Genomic DNA, 20,843 nt, shown 5'->3' with positions numbered 1-20,843 from the left:
ACGATCCCTGCAAACCCAGGCTGGGGGCAGGCACAGACCACCCATGGCACCGGGGCAGGGGGATCTCAGAGCTCCTCTGCTGCGCTGGGAAGATTTTGAGAAACTCATCTTTCATCTCGTTCCCGAGAACCCGAAGGAATTTCCCTTTCCAGCAGCGATGCTGGCACGGGCACAGCGGGAACGCGCTGCCTGCCCAGCTCCCTCTGCTCCAAGCCCACAGAGGAGGCAGAGCTGCTCCGGTGTGGTGAGAATCGTGGGGATTTGGGGGCACAGGTCCAGGGCAGACATTCCAAGTCACCCAAATCTCTCTCCTTCCACAGGGCTCCCCGCGTTCTGCGCCTGCCTCACACCTCGAGGGACTCCCTCCCAGACACCTGGAGGATGGAGCTGGCTTCTCACTCCTTCCCAGGAATTCCCCATTTACTGACATGGCTAATCCCAGTGTTGTGGGCCCTGTTTCATTTATTGGGGTGCTCTCTTTGGTTGTCAGAGCTTTCTTTTAGTTATTTCAGTTTCAAAATGAAACGTCAGATAACTTAGTTACTAGTGAGTGTGAGAGGGACACGTTTGAAACAAGATGAAGATTATTAAAAGTCTGCAAGCAAAGATGGGAGCAGACCCTCTCCCCAGTCCTGTGCAGAAATAGGAAGTGACTGCAAATTGGCTGCTGAGGAGCTGCCTTGCAGTGCTTTAAACTCAACCAGAACAATCCCCAGCCTGATATTTATCCCGAGTGGCAATGAAAGAGAAGGAGATGATGTTTTGGAATGGCAACTGAATGGAAATCTGGGGAGATGCAGTGATGAAGGGTTAATACAGGGCCAAATTATTCCTGTGAAAATAGAGACACTTGGTGTCTCAGAGCCCTTAGCAGAGGCGTGTTAGCAGGCACAAGATTCTCTGTGCTGTACTGTAGGTATCTGTGGGACACTTCCATCCTCTGGATTTGTGCCCACACTGCTGTCACAGTCTGGTTCGGGTTGCTCTTTTTGAATTCTTTGCAGGTTTGGGTTTTTTTGCCAAACAAACGGCCCTCGTTCCTTTGAGCCTTCTACAAACACCTTCGGGCAAACTTTATTTCAGGAGCACAGCTACCTCCCACAAGAGGGGAGTGGTTTCAGGTGGAAGCTGGGAGGAGGAAAGATTGCAACACAAAAGAGCAAAGGAATATGGGAGGGAGAAGAAATTAATCTTACCCTGAGAATCTCCCTGTTTTACACCCAGAAGTGCCTGGTGCTGCCACACCTTCCCACGGTGCCCGGGCAGGCAGCGCTGACTCCAGCACTGGGAGCACTGAGAGCGCTCTCGGCCTTGCAGGTCAAGCTGGGAGGAAGGAATTGGCCTTGCTGTGCTGGGAAGACTTTGAGAAACTCATCCTCCACCCAGTTTTCGAGAAGCAGAAGGGAATTTCTCTTGGCACGGGAGCACGGACGGGTGTCCCCGATGCGCGGCCGCACCTGGGCGGGTGCTGTGCTCGTCCTCGGGGCGCAGCTCCCAGGTAAGGAAAGGAAACCTGCCCTGCCTGGCCTCGCTGCCATCCTGCCTCTCCTCTTCCCATCCCTTACTTTAGAAGGCAGAGACTTTGCTCCCGTCCTAGTGCTGCGGTTCTTTCTGTCCGGGGTTCGCTGGCAGTGACACGACGTGGTTGAGTTTCTTCTCAGACAGGTTGAGGCGTGTTCGAGCTCCCTCTGAGCTCGGGTTACGACGTCTTTTTCTCTCCTGCCGGGAATCTGAACTTTAGTCCAAGACTTTTTTTTTTTTTTTTTTTTTTTTTTTGCTACCTTTGTTCCTAAACAATCAGAGATTGTTCAGGAGCCTCGGGTTCGGATCCTTTACACAGTAACAATTCCAGACTGACAATAAACTCGCTTGAATTTTCGGTGGTTTATATCAGAACACTGGGTTTTAAATGCATCAGCTCACGGATGTAATCTGTCTTGAAAAAAAAAGTACTTTAGATTTATTTCCCACAGTTTTTCTTTTTTAAAGGTGCTTAAAAGATTTGGCACTGAATCTTTGGATGAGAAACATGATCTCTGCCAGTGAAGCTTTTCAAATGCGAACACCTTCAATGTTTTCAAAATATTTTCCCCTTTGAGATAAGAGATTATTTGGAAGGAAGTCTTTGGTTATAAATTACTTTCAAATATGTCTTTATTATAAAGCCAGATTTTACAACCTTAGATAACCTTTTTTGGCTTGGATCATACAGGGGCAAGTTAACTTCCTAAAGTGACAGGAAATGATTAATAATTTTTTTTTCTTTTTCACTAGAACTCCTTTGGTTTTCCTATTTTTCATTTTCTTCCTTTCTGCGCCTTGCTGGCACACTTATTTTTGAATAAGTCAGCAGCTGTGATGGTTTGGTTAACAGAGGATGTTTCTTTGCCACATTTACCTTGAGGATTTCCTCTCGAGTTCTTCAGCCTGACTGTATTTGACCGCAGTTGTCCAGCTGGACTATTAACCCTCTAATAGGCCATTCCTCCATCAGTAAGAGCAGTTTTCACCGTGCTGAGAGTACAAAGTGTATAAAGAAAGTTCTAGCATGGGAAATAGCCCTTGTTTGCTGGGTCTCAGCAGTCCAGTTTTAATGGCAGGACTGATTTTCCAAGAAATCTGCAGGATCACCCATTGAGGAATTATCTCTGTGCCCGAGACAATTATTTCCAGGGCTAGATAAGGCTCAGACTACACACTGATAAGGAGCAGTGATGAGTTCACACCTCGGCAGTGATTATGGGCTCTCACCCCCCTGTTTTCCCCGCAGCACTTTGGCTGGCAGCAGCAGTGGAAGTTTACACCTCGGAGGAGGTGGTTGCTGTGAACGGCACAAACCAGCGGCTCAAATGCACCTTCTCCAGCAGCAGCCCCGTCAGCCCCCAGCTCGCAGTGACCTGGAACTTCCAGCCCGAGGACCTGAGCTCCCACGAGCCGGTGAGCTGAGATCTTTACTCTCCATTTCAGACTGGTTTGCCCCAACAAACCAGTCCCAAGGCCCAGCACTGGGTGAGCCCAGTGGGGGTGGGCACCCACACCCGAGACCCACAGCTCTGGGCACTGGGGCCTTTCCTCTGTCACAATTAACCTGAGCAGTGAGGTCTGTTTATAGACCCTGGCTGAAGAATGTTCTCATGCTCAGTTTTGGGTGATCTTGGTTGAACTGTTTGTGGCCTGATGAACTATTGGTGCCTGCTGACACCTCAGCCCTGTCTTAGCTGACACCCTGCACCCGGCAGGACTCGCAGGGCACAGGAATCTCCGAGGTCCCCCCCAGCCCAGGCCATTCTGTGTGTCTGTGATCCCTGCAGGTGTTTTACTACCTGAAGGAGCCCTACAAGCCGCCCTCGGGGCGGTTCAAGGACCGGGTCACCTGGGATGGGAATGTGGAGCGTAAGGACGTTTCCATCATCATCTGGAACCTGCAGCCCACCGACAACGGCACCTTCACCTGCCAGGTGACCAACTGGCCAGATGTTTATGGCTCCATCGGGGAAGTGCGGCTCCGGGTCGTGCAGAAAGGTGAGAGGCCGAGAACCACCCCCAGAGGTCTTGTGAACTTCACCAGTTCCCAGTTTCCCAGTTTGGGAAAACTACGGTAGAAAAAAGGGTTGTAAGTGTAAAGCATGAGGGTGGTTAATGGATACAGGGGGAAAAAGGAGCCTAAGGAAAGGTTCTATTCACAGATGGAGGTTCCCAGCTTCATTCCTCCCGCCACAGCCCCCCTATGCCCCTCTGGTTCATGTCCCTGTCTCTCTCCACACAGTGAGTTTCTCAGAAATCCATTTCCTGGCCGTGGCCGTCGGATCTGCTTCTGTCCTGATGATCGTGGTGGTGTTAGCTGTGATTATCTGTCGACAGCGACGCCAGAAAGCGCAGGAGAAGAGGACGGGGGCGTCAGACACTGAACTGTAAGGACAGAGGAGGGAGGGAAGGGCTCCTGGGAAAGCTTGTCAAATGGAATTACTGGCTTGGCCCCTGCACTGGGCATCTACAATGCAAAGCTGCCAACACAATTAGCAGCAATTGGCTGCGTGTTTGCAGGCAGAGCAGAGCCCCAGGATGAACCAGCTTTGCAGTCCTCCCTTGGCTCTTGCCCTTCACAGTGGCTCCTCATTCCTGTGGTAGTATTTGGCAGATGATCCCCATCCCCTGGGCCTGGCACTGTGGTCACCATACCTGTAACACACCCATCTCACCATGTGACCCCTTATCTGTGCCATGTGTGACTCAGATCCTGCTGCTCAGGGTATCTGACACTCAGTTGGGCTTTTTTTCTTTTTTTCCCCCCTTTCTTTTAATAACAGTAAAGAAAAGGAGAGCCTGAAGATGAGAGAAGAAAAGGAAGCCAGTCCATTAGAAGACTAAAGGTCTAATTGGTGTATACAATGCAGGTATCCATCTCTAATTAGCATCTCGGTGTTATTGGGGATTTTCTAAGACAGATTTCCTCAGGTATTTCACTGCTATTCCAGTCAACAGGCCATGGGGGCCATAAGCAGAAAGAGCTGAGACCACAGTAACGCTTTGCTGTTGGGGATCCTTCAGGAGAGACTCCCAGCTGAACAGGCAGTGGAGAGAAGCTGCCTCTTAAATCTACAAGAGATTTCTCCTCCCTAGTGTTGAGGATCACTTGTAGGAAAGCTGTTGTCGCTGCTTCCCGTGGCATTCCTGCTTTGTGGATAAAGAGGAATGAATTAATTTCCTTTTGTCAGTTTTGAATGCTGCCTTTTTAACTCATTTAATCTCTATTGTTTAAAAATTGCTGCAGGAAGACTGGAGGTGTTTCCGTATTTGCTGGCTTTGCTTAAACATTTCAGGGTAACTTTTACCCACTTGATCTCTGAGGTCAGCAGTTACCTCCATTATTTTTGTTTTCAGCAATAACCCTGAGTAATGAATGTTTGTTTTTCTTATAACCTTTCTTCTTAGGTACTTCCAAAGCAGATGGTGAAAGCTTGTAATTTGGGTTGTTAGAACAAAGGCGAATTACAGACGCTGTGAGTGTGGTACCTCTGCTCCACCTGAAAGTCTGGCAAGGAAAGAGGGTGACACTGCACGAGTTGTGAATTCCCTTCAGCAAAGCAAAGCAGGAGGAACTTGCCCCACGAACGAGGAACTTCACCTTCACACCCGTGGAATGTGAAGAAAGTTGCTCTGGAGATGAAAAAAACGCCAAAAGATTTGACCAAAGCGCCAGGATGTCTGACTGAGCGAGGGTTTGGAAGTGTTTGAGCAGATGCACTCTTGCACCTTAAAAATCACAACGTGCCTTTGTGTTGCCCTGTTTTTCCTCCCCTGAGATCCTCCCTGGCATCACGAAAACAGAGACTGACCAGTGAGGGAGCAGAGGAGCAGCCAGTTGCTTCAACAAGTGTACTTTAAATCTCTTTTTTACTTTAAATGGACTGTGTTAGAGCTGGGCAATGTGTGCTGTTTGTTATTAGGGTATAACATTCACCGGTCAGTCTGGTTTTCACATCCATCTCTTGCAGCTTTGGGGGGTTTTTTAACTCTGGGGGTTGAGGTCACTGCCTCTCCTTCTCTCACTCCCAGCACTGCCCCATGTTCCCTTTGGCTCCAGCCCCCTCACCCTTTCTCTCTAAGCCAGGATGCTTCTTTCCCCCACTCAGCAGCCTTATGCCCACTGTCACAGGCACCCCAGAATTTTGTCTAGCAGTGTCTCTGAGCTCAGAGACATCCCTGAGCAGGTGATGCTTGGTGGTGTGAGGTCCCACTCAGTGTGGTGCTGCAGCAGAAGGGGATTGGGATTCCAACAACAGCAGCAATATCCCAATTCCTCCAAGTGCTGTTCATTGCCCAGGTGACCCCCACACCTGCACTCACTCAGCCCATGCCCTGTACTCACACAGGCTTAATTAAGGCAAAGGAGGCCCCAGCTGGGGGATCCTGCAGAGCTGTAACGGTTTTTAACCAGCCCCAGGTGAAACCTGTTGTGATATTTAACGAGCCCCAAATCAAAACAGAGCCCTGTTTGTTTGAAGAGTGTCTTTATGGCTTTATAACCTGTAACATGCTGGCCACGTTACCTGTCTGGGTGTTTGCATTTTCAACCACCTGTGTCACCAATAAAGGCACTTTGCTGAGAGCCTCGATGGTGAGTAGGGGGGTTGTGACTCGGGACCCCCCCCCAGCTCCAGGCACCTCAAATGAGTGGGTTTGCACCCAAAAAGTGCCGAAGAGGGATTTAGGGGCCGACCCCGACACGGGGCTGGGGAGTTCGGGGTGTCCGGACCCTCCGCTCAGCCCCCGGATCGGGCTCGGCCGGGGCCGCGCGGCCGCCCCAGGTGTGCCCAGGTGGGGCGGCCATTTTGGGGCTGCCCCGCCCTCACCTGCGCCAGGTGAGCGCCATGTTCCGGGGCTGAGCCCAGCAGGGATGCGGCTCCCGGGGGCCGCCGGCCGCCTCCTCCCGCGGGGGGTCCTGCTGCTGCTGCTCGGTACCGGGGCGCTCCGGGGGCTGCGATGGGCCGGGACGGGACGGATTGGGGCGGGATGGAAGCAGCTCTGCCCGCGGTCCGGTCGGGGAAAGGGGGGGAGGGTCCCGCGTGGGAACCGGGCGAGGGGCGCCCGGGATGCGGCTCCGAGGGCAGCGGATGCTCCGGGGGGCGGTGGATGGTCCATGGAGCCGTGGGAGGTTCGGGAAGGGCTGTCTCGGGGCGGTGGGTGCTCCGGGGGATGGTGGGGGGGCTCGGGAAGGGCCGTCCGGGAGCGGTGGATGGTCCATGGGGCGGTGGGGGGCTCGGGAAGGACCGTCCCGGGGCGGGGGTGGCCGCGGGTCTCTCCGGCCGCGCCGTGCGGGGCGCTGGAAGCGGCGGGGAATTATAAACCTGCTCCTGCTCCCTCGGAGCCCGCCTAGCAGCGGAATAAGGTGCGACCATCGGGGCAGAACTTCCTGCCCAGTGTTCCCGTCTCCTCCTTCCTAAGCCGGGAGCGGGAGGTTTGGGAAGGGCGGGAGGTGAGCGATGCTCCGCTGAGCGCTGTGCGGGCCGAGCCCCGCAGCGGGTGAGCCGGGCAGGAGGGGCTTCACACGCTGGAAACGAGAACTGAGAGCTCTTATTGCTGCGGGGTGACTCCTGACCCCGGTGCACGTGGAATTCAGGGGCTGTGGCGAGACACACAGAGCCTAAATTACCTTAAAGTAAAGGTGCCTTAAAGCACCTAAAGCTGGGACTTTGCAACTCGTCAGAGAGGCATCTGATCCCATTTCTCAGCTCTTTACCTCCACATCTAAATATAAGCAGGCTCCAGCCCTGCAGAGAGTAGGTCATGGGCGTTGTCTGCTTTCCTTCAAATTTCATTGTGAAGGATGTCATTATTGCCCTGTTTTAGCCTTTGAATTGTCGTTGACCTGCACCTGTGTTGATACTTTTGGGACATCAACACTCCTGTGCCTCCCCGGTAACTTAATCCTTGCCTTTTGTGCCTGTTCCATCAGGTGTGTGCAAGGCTCTTTCCCTGGAAATTAAAGCCAGTCCTAAAGTGACAGCTGTAGTGGGTGAGCAAACCCTGCTGAAATGCTCCTTCAAATCCAGCTCCCCCATCACTGAGAGCCTCGTGGTGTACTGGACATACCGACCCCTCACTGGGGGCCCGATGGAGACAGTAAGTGGAACAGGGAGTCTGACCAGGTCTCTGTGCCTGCTGAAAATCTGAATTTTCTGTTTGCTTTACTGAGCTGCTGCATCGCTTTGTGGTTTGGGACTCATTGTCATCTTCTGTCCCATGTGAAATTCCTTTGGTGCTCTTTGAGGAAAAATATTCTATGTAAATGCAAAATAGCAGAATGATGATAAAGTAGATGAGTTTTGGGGATTGCTACAAGTGCTGCATTGTGCACTGTAGCCATAGTATGACTGTAAAGATCTGATTGGTGGCTTTATTTCTCTTGCATAGGAAGTATTCTTTCTGACCTCTTAATGTAATTTCAACCCAAAAAAGCATTTCTCTTTGCTTTCTTGGACGAGTGTTTTATTGGCACAACTATTGCCTTTGCCTCCTTTTAGGTTTTCCATTACCAGTCTGTTCCATACCCAACAACAGTGGGAAAGTTCAAGGACAGGATATCCTGGGTCGGGAATGTTGCCAGTGGTGACGCTTCCATCGCTCTCCGGAGCCCCGAGCTGAGTGACAACGGGACGTTCTTCTGCAGTGTGAAGAATCCTCCAGACGTGTACCACAACATCCCCCAGACTGTGCTGGAGGTTACAGAGAGGGGTAAGGCTCCATTTCCATGGCTTGGCCTCATCTGTGGGACAGAGCTGCACTGCGGCTTTGTCGGGATCCTGGGAGTCTGAGCATCACATGGAAAACGTTCCCTGGAGTTCCATGTTAAACTTTCAGCAGGAGTTACCTCAGCCCTGCCTTCTCAGCTCAATACATTGAGAGCTATTGAAATTATTTGGGGCAAGAGGGGAGAGAGGGAGCTGTGGTGATAACCGAAATCAAAAGTGTGCCCTTTGTTCAGCACTTTCAGCCTCCCCATATTGCAGCGGAACAAGTTAAACGATGAGGAAATATTGGCCTAAAAATAACACCCACATCACAAGCACTGACTGTCAGTAACACTCAATTCCTCATCTGCCCTGCGTGCCAGACCTGCCCCAAATCTGCAGCTCAGGCGTGCTGATGGAACTGTGTCGTGACCTGCCTTCCTTTGTAGTTCTTTGCATCTAAAGCTCTCGCCTGGGCTGGGTTTGTGACAGGAGTCCCACAGATTTGGTGGCAGAGGTGGCTGTCTGCAATCTGCCAGCGCTGTGCTTCACATGAGAAGGTCACCAAGCTGCGTGTGGACATTTGTCCCAGAGGCTGGGGAAGGCTCTGTCTCCCTTTCTTTCCCTGTGTTTCACTGCTGGAATGCTGATGTCTCCCCACAGGCCTCTCCTTCCGATTGACCTCGGCAGCCCTGCTCTCCTTGTCCGTGTTTCTCCCTTCCACCATCGTGGTCGTTCTGCTGCTGGTGAGAATGGGAAGGAAATTCAGAGTGCTGAAGGAGAAAAAGAAAGGTGGTTACAAGAAGTCTTCCATCGAGGTGTCTGATGAGTAAGTTCTGGCTGCAGCCCAAAGCCTGTCCTTCCACTTTGGCCTGTCGGCACAGGCCAGAGGATGCTTCCTCCACTGTCCTTTGTCACACAGCGCTCGGTGTCTGTGGTTCAGTCACTGGTTCTACTTCTCCATGAGCACCATTCAGCACTCAGAAAGCTTTGGGAGATCCCCAGGCTGGGGCACGAATCACGTGCTGTACATCCCCTTTTTCTGTCATTCGTGTGAGCCGTGGAACAGAAGCAGTTCAGGGTTAGCCAGTCTTTCACTTCTGTAATGGGATTTATTTCGGCCTGAGTCAGCAAGATATTTTGCCTACGTGGGCTTTATGTGTTGCATTTTGGTGTGAAGTGTCCATAACATCAGAACAGACCCAAGAATGCCACCTGGTTCCCCTGTGGTGGCCTGAGCAGAGGTGCCAGGTACTGAAGGAGCCTTGGAGACTGAATTCCCCTCTGGAGAGGATTCTGCTCTGGAAGAGTCAGTAGTGAGAACAGCCAGGTAACAGTGCTGCTGCAGGAGCTGCACCTGGCTTTGCCATGAATCCAGGGCTGCAATCCACTGCAGAATGAGGTTTTTCTGCTTTGTTTCAGTGTTCTGATGGGAGTTTTGAGATTCCCCAACCAGATAGCAGCTCTTGTTTTCTTCTTCGTGGCACTGACGTGAAATATCTGCCTTCAGAATGAGGGGCCTGACAGCCTTTATTCTCTTTGGTTTTGCTGTGCAGAATCAAAGGCTTTTCATCACGATGAAAAAACCTTTGATTCCGTGTGGTGTAAATAGAATTCAGAGTCTGTAGGACTTATCAGTGTGTTTTGGGAGGAAAAGTCCAACCTAATCCCGTGCCTTTTCTGCAGGCCTGAGCAGACAGAGAGCATGGGCTGCTCCAGGAAACTCAGGGCGTGGTGTCTGAACTGTGTGGTAAGTGAAAGCTGGTGTTTTCACTGTGGTTTTGCCAAATTTGGTGCTCATTGGAGGTGCTAAGAGCAGCAGGTGGAGCTTGTCATAACCCCTCTGGATGTCCAGGAGGTGTCCCAAAAGGCTGGGCTTAAGCTCCTTGTTTTGTCTCGAGATCCACCAAATTGATTTTTCGTGTGACTTTATTGAAACCAAAGCTGTGGCTTTAAGATGAAAAAGCAGAATTTAAGTGCAAGCTGCTGTGTAGTTTCTCTGAAGGCCCTGCAGGACCAGCCTGGGGGGCTGGCAGTGCTGTGGTGGGGAAGGGAGGCAGGGACACCCCGATGCCCTGTGCTCCTTGCAGAGGAGGTGCAGCCCTGCTGCTCTTCTGGAGACCTTCCTCCTTTCACCCTGTTTACGTTGCAACAGAATGTTTCTAAACTCTCCTGGTTTGTTTGTTTCTTTGTGGCTTTTTGTTTGTTGTGCCTTGTTGTGTGTTGTTGTCTTCTAACTCTGCTGGTTCTCCTCCTACCCATGAGCAGCTCCTGTGAATCAGGAGCCTTGTGCTGACTGTACTGAATGTTTTTGCCACCTGCTGCCCTTGTTTTGTGTGAGTGCTGTGTGCTGGGATCAGCAGCCACAGCCACCAGTGTGGCACATTCCAGAGTAATTTGAGTGTTTTCATTTTTTTCCATGGTGTCCTGTTGAGCAAACTGACCTGAGGCACCTTTGCATCTCTTATATGCAGTCAGGACATATGCTAAAGAGTATTTAAATATGTGTTGCTTCATTCACTATTCTAATGCCAGCCATTTAAAATGTCCTAAATGCATGAGCCTTCAGACAGGCGTGTGCTGATGGTTTCTGTTAGATACAGAATGGAAAACAAGCAATTATGTAAGTTAAATATTAAATATTTGCATTTCTACATAAGATACAGCAGTGTTGGGAACAGGGGTGCAGAAAGTAGGAAATGCTTTGTGCCAAAGGGGAAGTGGCCTTAGAGGTGGAAAGGTGACATGCTGGGAAGCAGGGAGGGACCAGGTGGAGAGATGGGAAAGGATGGAGCCCCAGCTTGGTGACAGAAATGCTGTCAGGCAGTGGGAGATCTCAAAAGTTGAAAAATGTCTTTTCATCCTTTGAGAGGAGTTAAATTGGAGTGATATAATCCTGTTGCTCTCACATTGACTGTTTTGTCAGATTTGATTCTCTGCTCTGATATTGAAATACTTGTCTGATCAGGTGGCTGAGAATCCTGTCCCACTCACCTTAATGATTCTGCATTTTTGAGGTTTCTGTAATGTGCTTTTTCATGCTTAATGTGTTACCAAACAACTGAAATTGCAAAGCCATTGAAAAACCTCTTTGGGCTCAAAGTGACTGGAGAGTCAGTGAGATTTCCCCCGTAGAGCTGAGGAGTTTGAGTGAGTTCAGAGCTGGGAGCTGCAGATCTGGCTCGAGGGGACGCCAGAAAATGTCTCCTGTGGTTGGAATTACAGATGTCTGGGCTCTGAAAATAAGTGGTTGCTGTAGCTGAAAAAACAATAATTTGTGCTGCTCTCTGCAGGGATTGGTGGTGCTTTTGCTTTGTGCTGCACTTTATGGCTCATCTTTGGTTTGAACTTTAGCTTCTGCTTCTCTTAAAACACACTTGGTGTGCTGGTTATATTGTGGTGGTTGGTCTGTGTGTCTGTGAGGAGTCAAACAGATTCAGCTGCAAGTGCTTATACATACATATATATACATTTGCATACATTTTTACCAGTGTTTGTGCCAGTCCTCTGGCCTGCTCAAGCACAGCAGCACTTTGGGAAGCGTTCAGGCTCTTGTCAGAAGCCCAGCAGGCTCAGCATTCTGCTGAACTCATGGCTTGACTCATGTCTTCACACACAGTCTCAATTTCTCTCCCCATGCTCCCTGTTTAGGACACGGATGAGGAAGATCCATACTGATGAAAGGCTAAATCTGTGGAGAAAGAACAAAATGGCAGCACTGAAAATCGGGGCCAGGTATTTCTGAAGGCTGCTGGACAACCAGTGCAGGTGGAAGGACGTGCTCTGCTCTTGGTGGATTGGAAGAATGATGCTGCTGGGATAATTCAATTTTATTTAAGCACAAAATAATGATTTTTTTAAAAAATCCTTCTAATTTATTGGGGAAAAAGGAAATCTCTTCAGCTCACCTGTGCAGTGCCTGCAGCTGCACAGGCTGTGTCCTTCCAGCCCTCTGCCAACGTATCTTGGTTCACTTGCAAATTTGTGAGTTTTTGGTGACATCCCTCCTTTCCTGAGCCCTTGAAAGGGAATTTCCTGAAGGATAGGCTGCTCCAGAGCTCTCTAGGCTGCTCATCTTTGGGGACTGGTGATGTTTATTCTCAGTTTTTTTGGAATGTATTTGCTGGTGACCCAAACCCATTTGATGAAGGGGCATCTGCCATCCTGGGAGCGAAGAGAACCTACTGCTTTTTGACTATTTCTTGGTTTAATCAGCTGCATCACTGGCTACATCTCCCTCTCCTTGTAGAGGTGAAGCACAATTCATAGAAAACAAACCTTTTTTTTAATCAGAAGTGCAAATGGGGACTCTGTATCTGGGGACACACAACCCCATCTACCTCAACCGTGGACTCGAGCACTGCCCAAACCATTGTTCTGTTTGCAGTAGTTGTTTTCTTCCTCTCCTGGGTACCATTTTAGGGAAATGGCCAATCATGCAGCATTGCTTCCCCTAAAGGAAGAGCATTTCCTCTTTCACCAACCTTGTCCCTTAATGAATGACAAAGAGCAGTGGAATCCCTGAATCCCTAAAGAGCTGCTGTTTGCTGCTTCCTTCCCCTGTGTGACATTGGTCAAATATTCTCCCTTTACAGGTGTGGTGCAATTTTACTGCTGATATTGATGTGCCATTACGAATAAACTGCTTTATTTCATTTTGGCCTGTGGATAACTTTATTTGGTTAAATATAATTGAACTCATAAAACTGCCGCCCTGAGTTGCTGCTTGGGTATAAAAATTGTCATTTGGTGATGGGTAAAGGGAGCAGATTTAACCCAAAAGGGAACAGGTACCGAGTCCTCCTTTGGCAGCTCTGTGGTGGCTGCAAGTTTCAGGTGTGTTAAGTTCCTGCTTGAGAAGCAGGTCAGCTCCATCTCCAGGTGGAGAAATAAATTTTTCTCCTACCTACTATAAAGTAATATTTAAAATGTTTGTGCTTCCTGGTGACATAATGCCTCTGTGGGCCAGAAGTTTCCTGAGAAAGGCTGCTGGTGGGATTATGCAGCCTGGAGGAAGTGGCTTTGTTGTTCCACTCTCAGAGCTCACACATCACGCAAGTTCTTGGGGAAAATGAAAGACTTGTTTGCTGCAAAGTGTTTGCCTTCAGCTGGGGCTCCTTCGCAAACAACAGGCTGGACCCTGAGCAAACCTTTGTGGTGCAGAGCTGAAGTGCCCCCTCGGAGGCACACTCTGCACTGTGAGTGGTGTGCAGCCTGAGTGAGGCTGAGTTTTCTCTTGCTCTGTCACCCATGTGGAAATCCCTTGGTGTGCCATGAAAGCCACTGATGCTGGAATGGAGAACAGGAGTTGCTTTGGTGTTTCAGAGAAAGAGGAAGGGTGAAAATGGGTTCTCAAAGGGCCTGGGGGGTGTGCAGTGGATGAAAGCAGTGGCTGGAGGGTGTTTCTGAAGGGAACAGCTGTGACAGGGGTGTGAACAGGGGTCCTTTAGCCCATGAGGTGCCTGCTGGGCTGGGGCTCCTGGCAGCACCAATAGTAAAGTCAAACAAAGGTTCTCAGTGATGCCTCATCAGGACAAGATCCTGCAGCAAGGATGGTTCTCTAACCAGCTCTGCTCCCCAAAAACAAACCAGGGGGGAGCACAGCTTATGTACCAGGCATCTCTCCATCCCTGCCTTCCCACATAGTGACTGATCAGGTTGTTCTGCCACGGTAGAAGGGCTGGGGCTGAGCCTCAGTTTGTACCTGTGAGGTGTTTTTTCCTGAAGCTGCTGCATCCCCATCATCTCCTCTCAGCCAGGATGCTCCTGCTGTTGTTGTGACCTCTCTGTTGCAGCCCTTCCACATTCTGATTTGTTAATCTACTTCCTCTTGCTTGTGAAAGTGGTCACCAAGCTGGACCTGAGAGAAGGAACCAAGTCTGGCAGGAGAAATATCTTGCACATGCGACGTCAAGATGATTTAGCAATTGGTTCAGATACTCTGAATTATTAACAACTAATTCAGATACTCCAGGTTTGCCACTGAAGAACCCTTCATGCAAGACAAGTTGACTGCCCCAAGCCACACTGGGTGAGTACTTTTTGCCATAATATTTACTTTTTTTTTTTTTTTTTCCTTGAAAAGAGAACCGGGGAATCAGAAGTGCTGGAGATTCAGAAGCCATGTGAAAAATAAGGGAAATGTGAAGGCTGTATGATATCTGTGTCTTTTTTTTCCCCCAGTCTGTTTGGTAAAGGTGATTTGGATGTGTCAGCACCATAAAATAACAGCAGGGTGAGTGGGTGCTGTTTCCAGCTGGTGCATCACAACACCCACAGACTGGTGTGTGTCACAGGGGGAGACCCTGCAAAGATGTGTTCCCAGGCAGAACCAGAGTTTATTCTCAAAAACAGGGTAATAAATCCTGGAAGGACTTGATGGCACATAAGGCCCAGAACCTCAGTAGCTCAGCTGCAGGGAGCTTAGGAGGTTCTGAGCATGGAAATCCCAGGTTTCAGGGTGCTGAGGACTGTTCTCTAAGCTGGCTGTTCTCTTGGCTCCTGTGTGGGGGTGCTCCTGGGAGGGTGCAGCTCTGCCTGAGTTTTTGGCAGTGTCTCTGGAAAGTAGGATGCTGTGGCCTCCTGCAGGGAGCTGTGCTGCCCCAGCTGAGCTCTGGAGCTGAGCAGGAGCAGTGCTGTGTTTGTGGGTCGTGCGTGCAGCAAACTGTGTCACAGCAGAGCTGCAGCAGCGCAGCCAAACCACAGCTCGCCCCTCCACCACCAGAAACCCGACCCCCGGGGGGGAAACTGTGCTTTGAAAGGGATTTGAGACAATTCCAGAAGGTGTGCTGCCCCTTTGCAGGATTTTTGTTTGTGGAAAAGGGAGGGTGATCAAGGGCAGAGGGTTTTACACCTCTGACTGCAAAGCTGTAGTGACTCCCTCCGCCTGGAACAGACCCATAGGTACCCAGTAGCTAATTCTGGGCCTGTAATCCCTGCCTGAGGCTGGTGTAAAGATCCTCTCCCTTGCACTGAGATGTCAGAGATGATTCAGTTCTTGTCTTTCTGTTTCTGCAGCGAAAATGCCTGTGCTGGAAAACACGTGCTGGTAATGGCAGCCTCAAATCCAACTGCCACGTGCAGCTTCTCCAGGCAGGAGAGCTTCTCTCAGTAACTCTGTGCCCTTAAATGTGTCAAGCATTTTTGAATGGCCATAGCTGGGAATCATGGAGCAGGGACACAGCAAGCAGTGTACTGACTTTGCCTTCCTTTTAACACCAGTTGGCACACCCCTGATGATGACAACCAGTCCTTTCTTGGGCTGCAGGATATATCCACGAGGTGTAGAAAGGAAATGTCAGCTTTATTTTGAGAGATGTGCAGCAGGTCAAGCTGAATCCAGTGACCAAACATGGCACTGTCTGAACAGAGCCCAAGAGGCTCCAGCAGAACCTCTCTCCCTGTGCAGCACCCTGGGGCAGGGGGGTTAGTCCTGGAGGAGGGGGGTCTGCATTTTTAGAACCAAACTTGTCTGATTCTGTAGTATTCAAAACATCTCACTGCTCTGTGAGCAGAGCTGACTCCTGTGAACATCTCTGCTCAGATGTCAGAGTCTCGACCCCAAACCACCGGAAAGATTTCGTGACTTAGGGGGAAACAAAGGGGTTCAGGCTGAGCCCTTTTCCCCACGCTTGCTCTTCCTGTCCAGGACTCAGAGCAGCCTCAAAAACCATAGACCTGGTGTCTGTCATCTGTGCTTGGCTGAATTTCAAGCTCCCAACTTGAGAGGCTGCACATCAGGCAGCAGAACCTTTCTCTAACCTTGAGCTGGTGGCAAGTTGTTGTTGTCCTGCCCCAGGGGAGCCTGATGCCTGTGTCACATCTGCTTTTCTTTTCAGAGTAAGATGAAGGTGTTGCTGAGCCTGACTCTGGTGCTGACATGGCTGGGTAAGTTATAAGTTTTATTTGCCTTGCCTTCTTTCCCCTCTGCCTTTGCTGTAAGATCTGAGTGCCAGTGAATCCTCTGGTCTCTGGGTGCTGCATCTTCCCTTCCTGCAGACCTCACATTTATATAGGCTTCGAATTGCAATGGCATCCCTGGATGTGTCCTGTACTTAGCCAGGCTCCGAGGCCTTGAAAGAAGTAGAACAGCTTCATCAAGTCTAAATACAGGGAAAGGCTTCCAAGGTATTGATTTTGGCTCTGCTAGAGGCAGCTCAGCCCTTGGTCTTCTCTGCTGGCAAGTATTTGTCATTACAGCTCTGCAACTGGTCAGGACCAAAAGAACCTGTTTGGGAAGCACTTTGCATTTATTATTTACAGGACATCAGACAAGCACTTGGTGCTTGGCCAGGGCCCAGCCCTCTGTGGCTCATGGACAGGCTGAGCAGAGTGGCTCAGACACGAGGACAAGCCGACCTGTCAGAGCAGCTCCTTGCTGAATCAGCTCCCCTAGCTCCCAACAGAGAACTGCCAGAGCCTCAGCCTCTCCTTCTAGTGCCAGTGCAGGCTCTGGAGCATGCAGGGTGTCTCTCAACGAGCTCCAGAGGCATTTTCTGGCCCACTTTTTTCACAGAATCGTTTAGTTTGGAAGAGACCTTTAATCCCCTTCCTGCTGTGCGCTCTGCAGCTTCGTGCTGGTTGTGTCAGCTCTGTGCTCTTTGATCTTCCTCTCTTTTGGTTTTTTTTTTCCCACTGTCCAGCTTCTCTAGAAACCCCACACTGTAGTTATGTGGCCAGACAAGTACAAGCGCAGGTCTGGAACCTGTGAGCAAAGGGGAAGGAAGCCAAATGGGCAGGTTGTGAAGGAGGAACTGAAATCCGTGTGAAGCGGCTGAATTGCCCCTGGCCTGGCAGAGACGAGGGCAGCACAGGTTCTCCCAGCCGGTGACTCACAGGAACAGCCCTGCAGGAGCTGCAGGCTCTGGCTCCGAGGCGTTGGAGGGCTGGAGTTGTGCCTCCCGACTTCCCTTGTGCGCGGCTTGTCCGGCGAGCGCGGCAGCCCCTGGTCTGGCGGCGGGAGGATGTGCTGCCCCACATCCCAGGCACGCCAGGAGCAGGGCTCAGAGAGGGGCTTTGCCTCTGGACTGGCCAGTGCTGTGAGCCCCAGGCTCACCTGGAGAGGAGACACTGATGGGGACAGGCAGGGTGCACCTGGCCCTGCTCCCTGCACTCATCCTGCTGTCCTTGTCCCCGGCAGAGCGGAGCGGAGGGTCTGGCTGGGTGTTCACAGAGCCTCAGCTTCGAGCTAGCACTGGGGACTCTGTGCTGCTGCAGTGCCACTTCCTAGACCTGGAGAACAAGGGCTGGACCCTGAGCAAGGTGGACTGGATACACAAGGCAGGGGCTGGCACTCAGGTGGGTCAGGATCGGGGGGGTGGGTGGTGGAGAGGGACACGGGGGCTGTGGCAGGGGAGGGTGAGTGAGGCAGCTGTGGGGAGGATGTGGGGAAGCCTGTCTGCCTGACCCAGGCCATGAGAGGAGGAAGGTTCCACGAGGGGAGGAAGGTTGCCTGTGTGGTGGTGGGACACCCCGTGGCCCCAGGCTGCAGGGGAAGCACCGCTCTGGGTGCGAGCCGGGCTCCGTGAGCGGCAATTGCTCCGTGGGGAGAGGGAGAGAGCAGGACCTGAGGGCTCTGGAGGAGGGAAGGCTCACGGGGCAGTGCCCTTCCACTGGGCTCCCTTGACCTGATGCTGTCTGTGCCCCAGCAGGAGGAGGTGGTGTTTTTTTACTACAGTAACCGTGGGGTCCCTGCGGGACGCTTCAAGCACCGGGCGCAGTGGGAAGGGGACCTCTCCCGCCGGGATGGCTCCATCCGGCTGCGGGACCTGCACGTGAACGACAGCGGCACCTACGAGTGTGAGATCCGGCTGCAGCTCAACAGCAGCATCTTCAAGAACCGCACGGTGCTGCACGTCAGCCCCCCGGCACAGAGAGGTGCGGGCTGGCCCTGCCACTGCTCCCCTTGTGCCGAGGGGCTGCAGAGGCCCTGGAGGCTCTCAGACCTGCTGCCACAGCCCTCCTGCAGCAGGGCCGGGGTCCCCGTGGTGCCATCCCTGCCTTGTCTCCCCAGAAGGACGAGGAGCATCAGGTGCCCAGGAGGCTGCACCCCTGAGAGACTCTGGGTTTTGGCCGGCGGTGGTGGGCTGTGGCTGTGTGGCCGTGGTGGTGGCGTTCCTGGCCGGACTCTGCGTGAGGAAGAGGTACCAACGCTGGCTCTGGGGTTATGGGGCTCTGGGATTATGGGGCTGAGCAAAGCACCTCCCTGCACCTCCCTGTGCTGGTCTCCCCAGCCAGGCATCACCCTGAGCTGCCCCATGCAGGGCAGGTTCCCAGGTATGAGGGTTCAACTCCCCCGGAGTGGGGTGCAGGCTCCTGCTGCCATCTAGTGTCACTCTGCCCTGGCCAGTCCCTCCTTGGCTCCCAAGCCTTCTGGGCTGGGCCAGCAGCAAGGATGGCCTGGCTGAGGCACGTGCAAAGGGATTCCAGTGTCCCGGGAGGGGGAGGGAGGCACAGGAGGGGCAAGTGATGCTTCTCACTGGAGATGACACTGCTGTTGCCTTCCCACAAGGTTTGCAGGCAACACAGCCCTGGAGAGGATTGGAAACAGCAAGAGCAAAGCAGAGGTGAGAGCTGGGGCTGGAGGGAGCACTGAGGTCAGGTGTGTGGGGAGGCCAAGGGAGGGGATCCCACACTGGCCAGGCATGAGGTGCCATTCCCTGCCCAGACACAGCCGTGGCTCCTGGTGCCTGCCCTGTGAGTGGGGTCAGGCAGCCCTTGTGTGTTTGGGGACTGCCCAGTTCCAAACATCCCAATCCCCCCTTGTAGGAAGCGCTTTACTGCTCAATCCCTGGAGCTGAGATACCCAAGGCTGAACAGGATGCCAAGAAGAAGAGGAGAGTTGAGGACACCTACATAACCATGGTGAGGAGAAGGCTGGTGTGATCCCCCACATCACTGCCCCCTGCCCAGGGTCGTGGCATCCAGGCCTGACCCCTCATTCCCTGTGCCAGGCAGCAGCATCCCTTACCCCCTGCCCCCTCCAAACAGCCCCTGGTACCTGTGGTGACACTCACACCCTGTCCCTTGCTCCGGCAGCACCCCTCCCACTGCCGGGAGAATGGAGTCTACGTGGAGCTGTCCAAGAGGATGATCCCGGCAGAATGGATGGGAGAGGGAAGACAAGGTGATGGACAAAGCCAGGAGCCCCACAGCAGACCAGAGCAGCCACTTCCCCGGGCTCCAGAGCAGGAGAAATAGCCATGCTAGAAGATGAAGCCTCTTAGCCAGGTGTGTCCAAGACACTTTGTCCCTTTGGGTGGCCAGAACTGGTGACACTTCAGTGTGTACTCTGTACCAGGGCATTGCTGGGGCATGGCCCACCCCAGCTGTCTGCAGGGGACCAGGAGACACCTGTCCCTCTTGCCCCCTGGTCTCTGGAGGGGGGCACAGTGGGCACAGTCTCCATGCTCTAGCTTTAAGCCTGGTCCTGAGACAAGGATCTCCAAGGGGGGACATGCAGCGGGGGCCATTATGGTATTATTCTGGAGATAATAAAACTCAGGGACTCTTCCCTGTTCCTGTCTTCGTTTTACCTCTTGCTTAAGCATGTGATGTCCAAAAGCTGCCCGGCCCAGGGCCTGGGAGCCCCTGCACCCACGTGCAGCCTCGCACAGGGCACCTGCCCGGCTGGCCCCAGGGAGCAGTAAAGCCAAAAGGGCCACAGAGGGGGTCCCTTTGCAGCAGGACAGGGGTGGAGGGGAGCAGGACAGACCCTGCAGGCAGTGTGTGTGTGCTCATGTCTCCCTGCCCCAGCCCCTGGCCATGGGTGAGCACCCACCCTATACCCAGGACAGGCAGTGCTGGCCGGGGGGGAGCCCAGCACACCCCCCCCAGGCCTCCAGGGCAGCATCTGAGAGGGTGCTGGCGCTGCTCCTGCTCTATATATAGATGTTTGACACCTCCAGGTGCGGAGGGAGCACAGGGACCCTCCACCTCCCACCACTGCTGAGACTGCAGCGCTGCTGCTCCTCCTTGGTTCACGTTGACACCCTGCTCTCTTTTCCTGGAGGGAGGCAGAGGGATGGGATCACAGCAGGAACCAGCAGCCCGAGCTGGTTTTGGGGTGTTGGAGGGTCACATGTGACCTCTGCTGCCGTTGTGGGGTTGTGGGAGCTGTTGTGGCAGAGCAGAGTGGGCTCTGCCTGCCCAGCGTGCAGGGGAAATGCTGTGTGTGCAGTGAGGGTATTTGCTGAGCAGGGTTGCTGTGTTTGCCCTGCCACTCTGATGCCTTCTCTCCCAGCTGTCCTGTTTCCCCTCCTGAGGCTGGTCAGGACCCTCTGTGTGCCTGTTGCCCCATCCCTTCCTCCCCAGGTGTGTAGGAAGCAAGATGTGCCCTGGCTCCAGGGCATCCCTTGCCTTTCTCCCCACTGATGCTGTCTCAGCAAACTCCACCTCTCTGTGTCCCAGGGGAGGAGAACCAGGGGCCTGAGCAGCTGCTGCCTCTGCCTTTGGTCTCCATGAGGCCATGTCAACCCCTTCCTGCTCCCACCTCTGCAGCCTGAGGCCAGGCTTGGAGTCCAGGGCCCAAAGACTTCCTTGTCCGATGGTGCCAATGGGATCAAAGACTTTCTGTAGCTCTGTCACTGCTGGGCAGAGCTTCCTTGTCCCACG

At 52.5% G+C, this 20,843-nt stretch overlaps 3 protein-coding genes across 4 annotated transcripts; all 3 read left to right on the top strand.

Annotated features, from left to right (window-relative positions):
* Positions 1–527: 527 nt before the first annotated feature.
* MPZL2 (myelin protein zero like 2) lies at positions 528–6,108 on the top strand. The gene is made up of 6 exons (XM_032709367.1): positions 528–1,498; positions 2,771–2,937; positions 3,312–3,522; positions 3,767–3,911; positions 4,308–4,394; positions 4,933–6,108. Exons 1-5 carry the CDS (start codon positions 1,444–1,446, stop codon positions 4,366–4,368), a joined length of 639 nt encoding a protein of 212 aa, XP_032565258.1. The 5' UTR covers positions 528–1,443; the 3' UTR covers positions 4,369–4,394; positions 4,933–6,108.
* Positions 6,109–6,368: 260 nt separating this feature from the next.
* MPZL3 (myelin protein zero like 3) lies at positions 6,369–12,885 on the top strand. The gene is made up of 6 exons (XM_032709362.1): positions 6,369–6,458; positions 7,457–7,623; positions 8,025–8,235; positions 8,895–9,060; positions 9,918–9,981; positions 11,883–12,885. Exons 1-6 carry the CDS (start codon positions 6,398–6,400, stop codon positions 11,907–11,909), a joined length of 696 nt encoding a protein of 231 aa, XP_032565253.1. The 5' UTR covers positions 6,369–6,397; the 3' UTR covers positions 11,910–12,885.
* A 1,191-nt stretch (positions 12,886–14,076) lies between these two features.
* Positions 14,077–19,742, top strand: JAML (junction adhesion molecule like). Of its 2 annotated transcripts, XM_032709360.1 has the most exons (8): positions 14,077–14,262; positions 16,070–16,118; positions 17,371–17,528; positions 17,882–18,107; positions 18,244–18,373; positions 18,742–18,796; positions 18,999–19,094; positions 19,269–19,742. In XM_032709360.1, the coding sequence occupies exons 2-8, from the start codon at positions 16,076–16,078 to the stop codon at positions 19,428–19,430; spliced, it is 870 nt and encodes a 289-aa protein (XP_032565251.1). In that variant the 5' UTR covers positions 14,077–14,262; positions 16,070–16,075; the 3' UTR covers positions 19,431–19,742. The 2 variants fall into 2 exon arrangements, with proteins under 2 accessions (XP_032565251.1, XP_032565250.1); XM_032709359.1 differs by lacking the exons at positions 14,077–14,262; positions 16,070–16,118 and having other exon boundaries at positions 17,145–17,528.
* The last annotated feature ends 1,101 nt before the right edge of the window (positions 19,743–20,843 follow it).

Source organism: Chiroxiphia lanceolata, chromosome 23 (genome assembly GCF_009829145.1).
Source record: "Chiroxiphia lanceolata isolate bChiLan1 chromosome 23, bChiLan1.pri, whole genome shotgun sequence".
In the NCBI taxonomy this organism is placed as follows: Eukaryota; Metazoa; Chordata; class Aves; order Passeriformes; family Pipridae; genus Chiroxiphia; species Chiroxiphia lanceolata.
The sequence above is the reverse complement of the archived record's forward strand: the minus strand, read 5'-3'. Positions and strand labels throughout refer to the sequence as shown.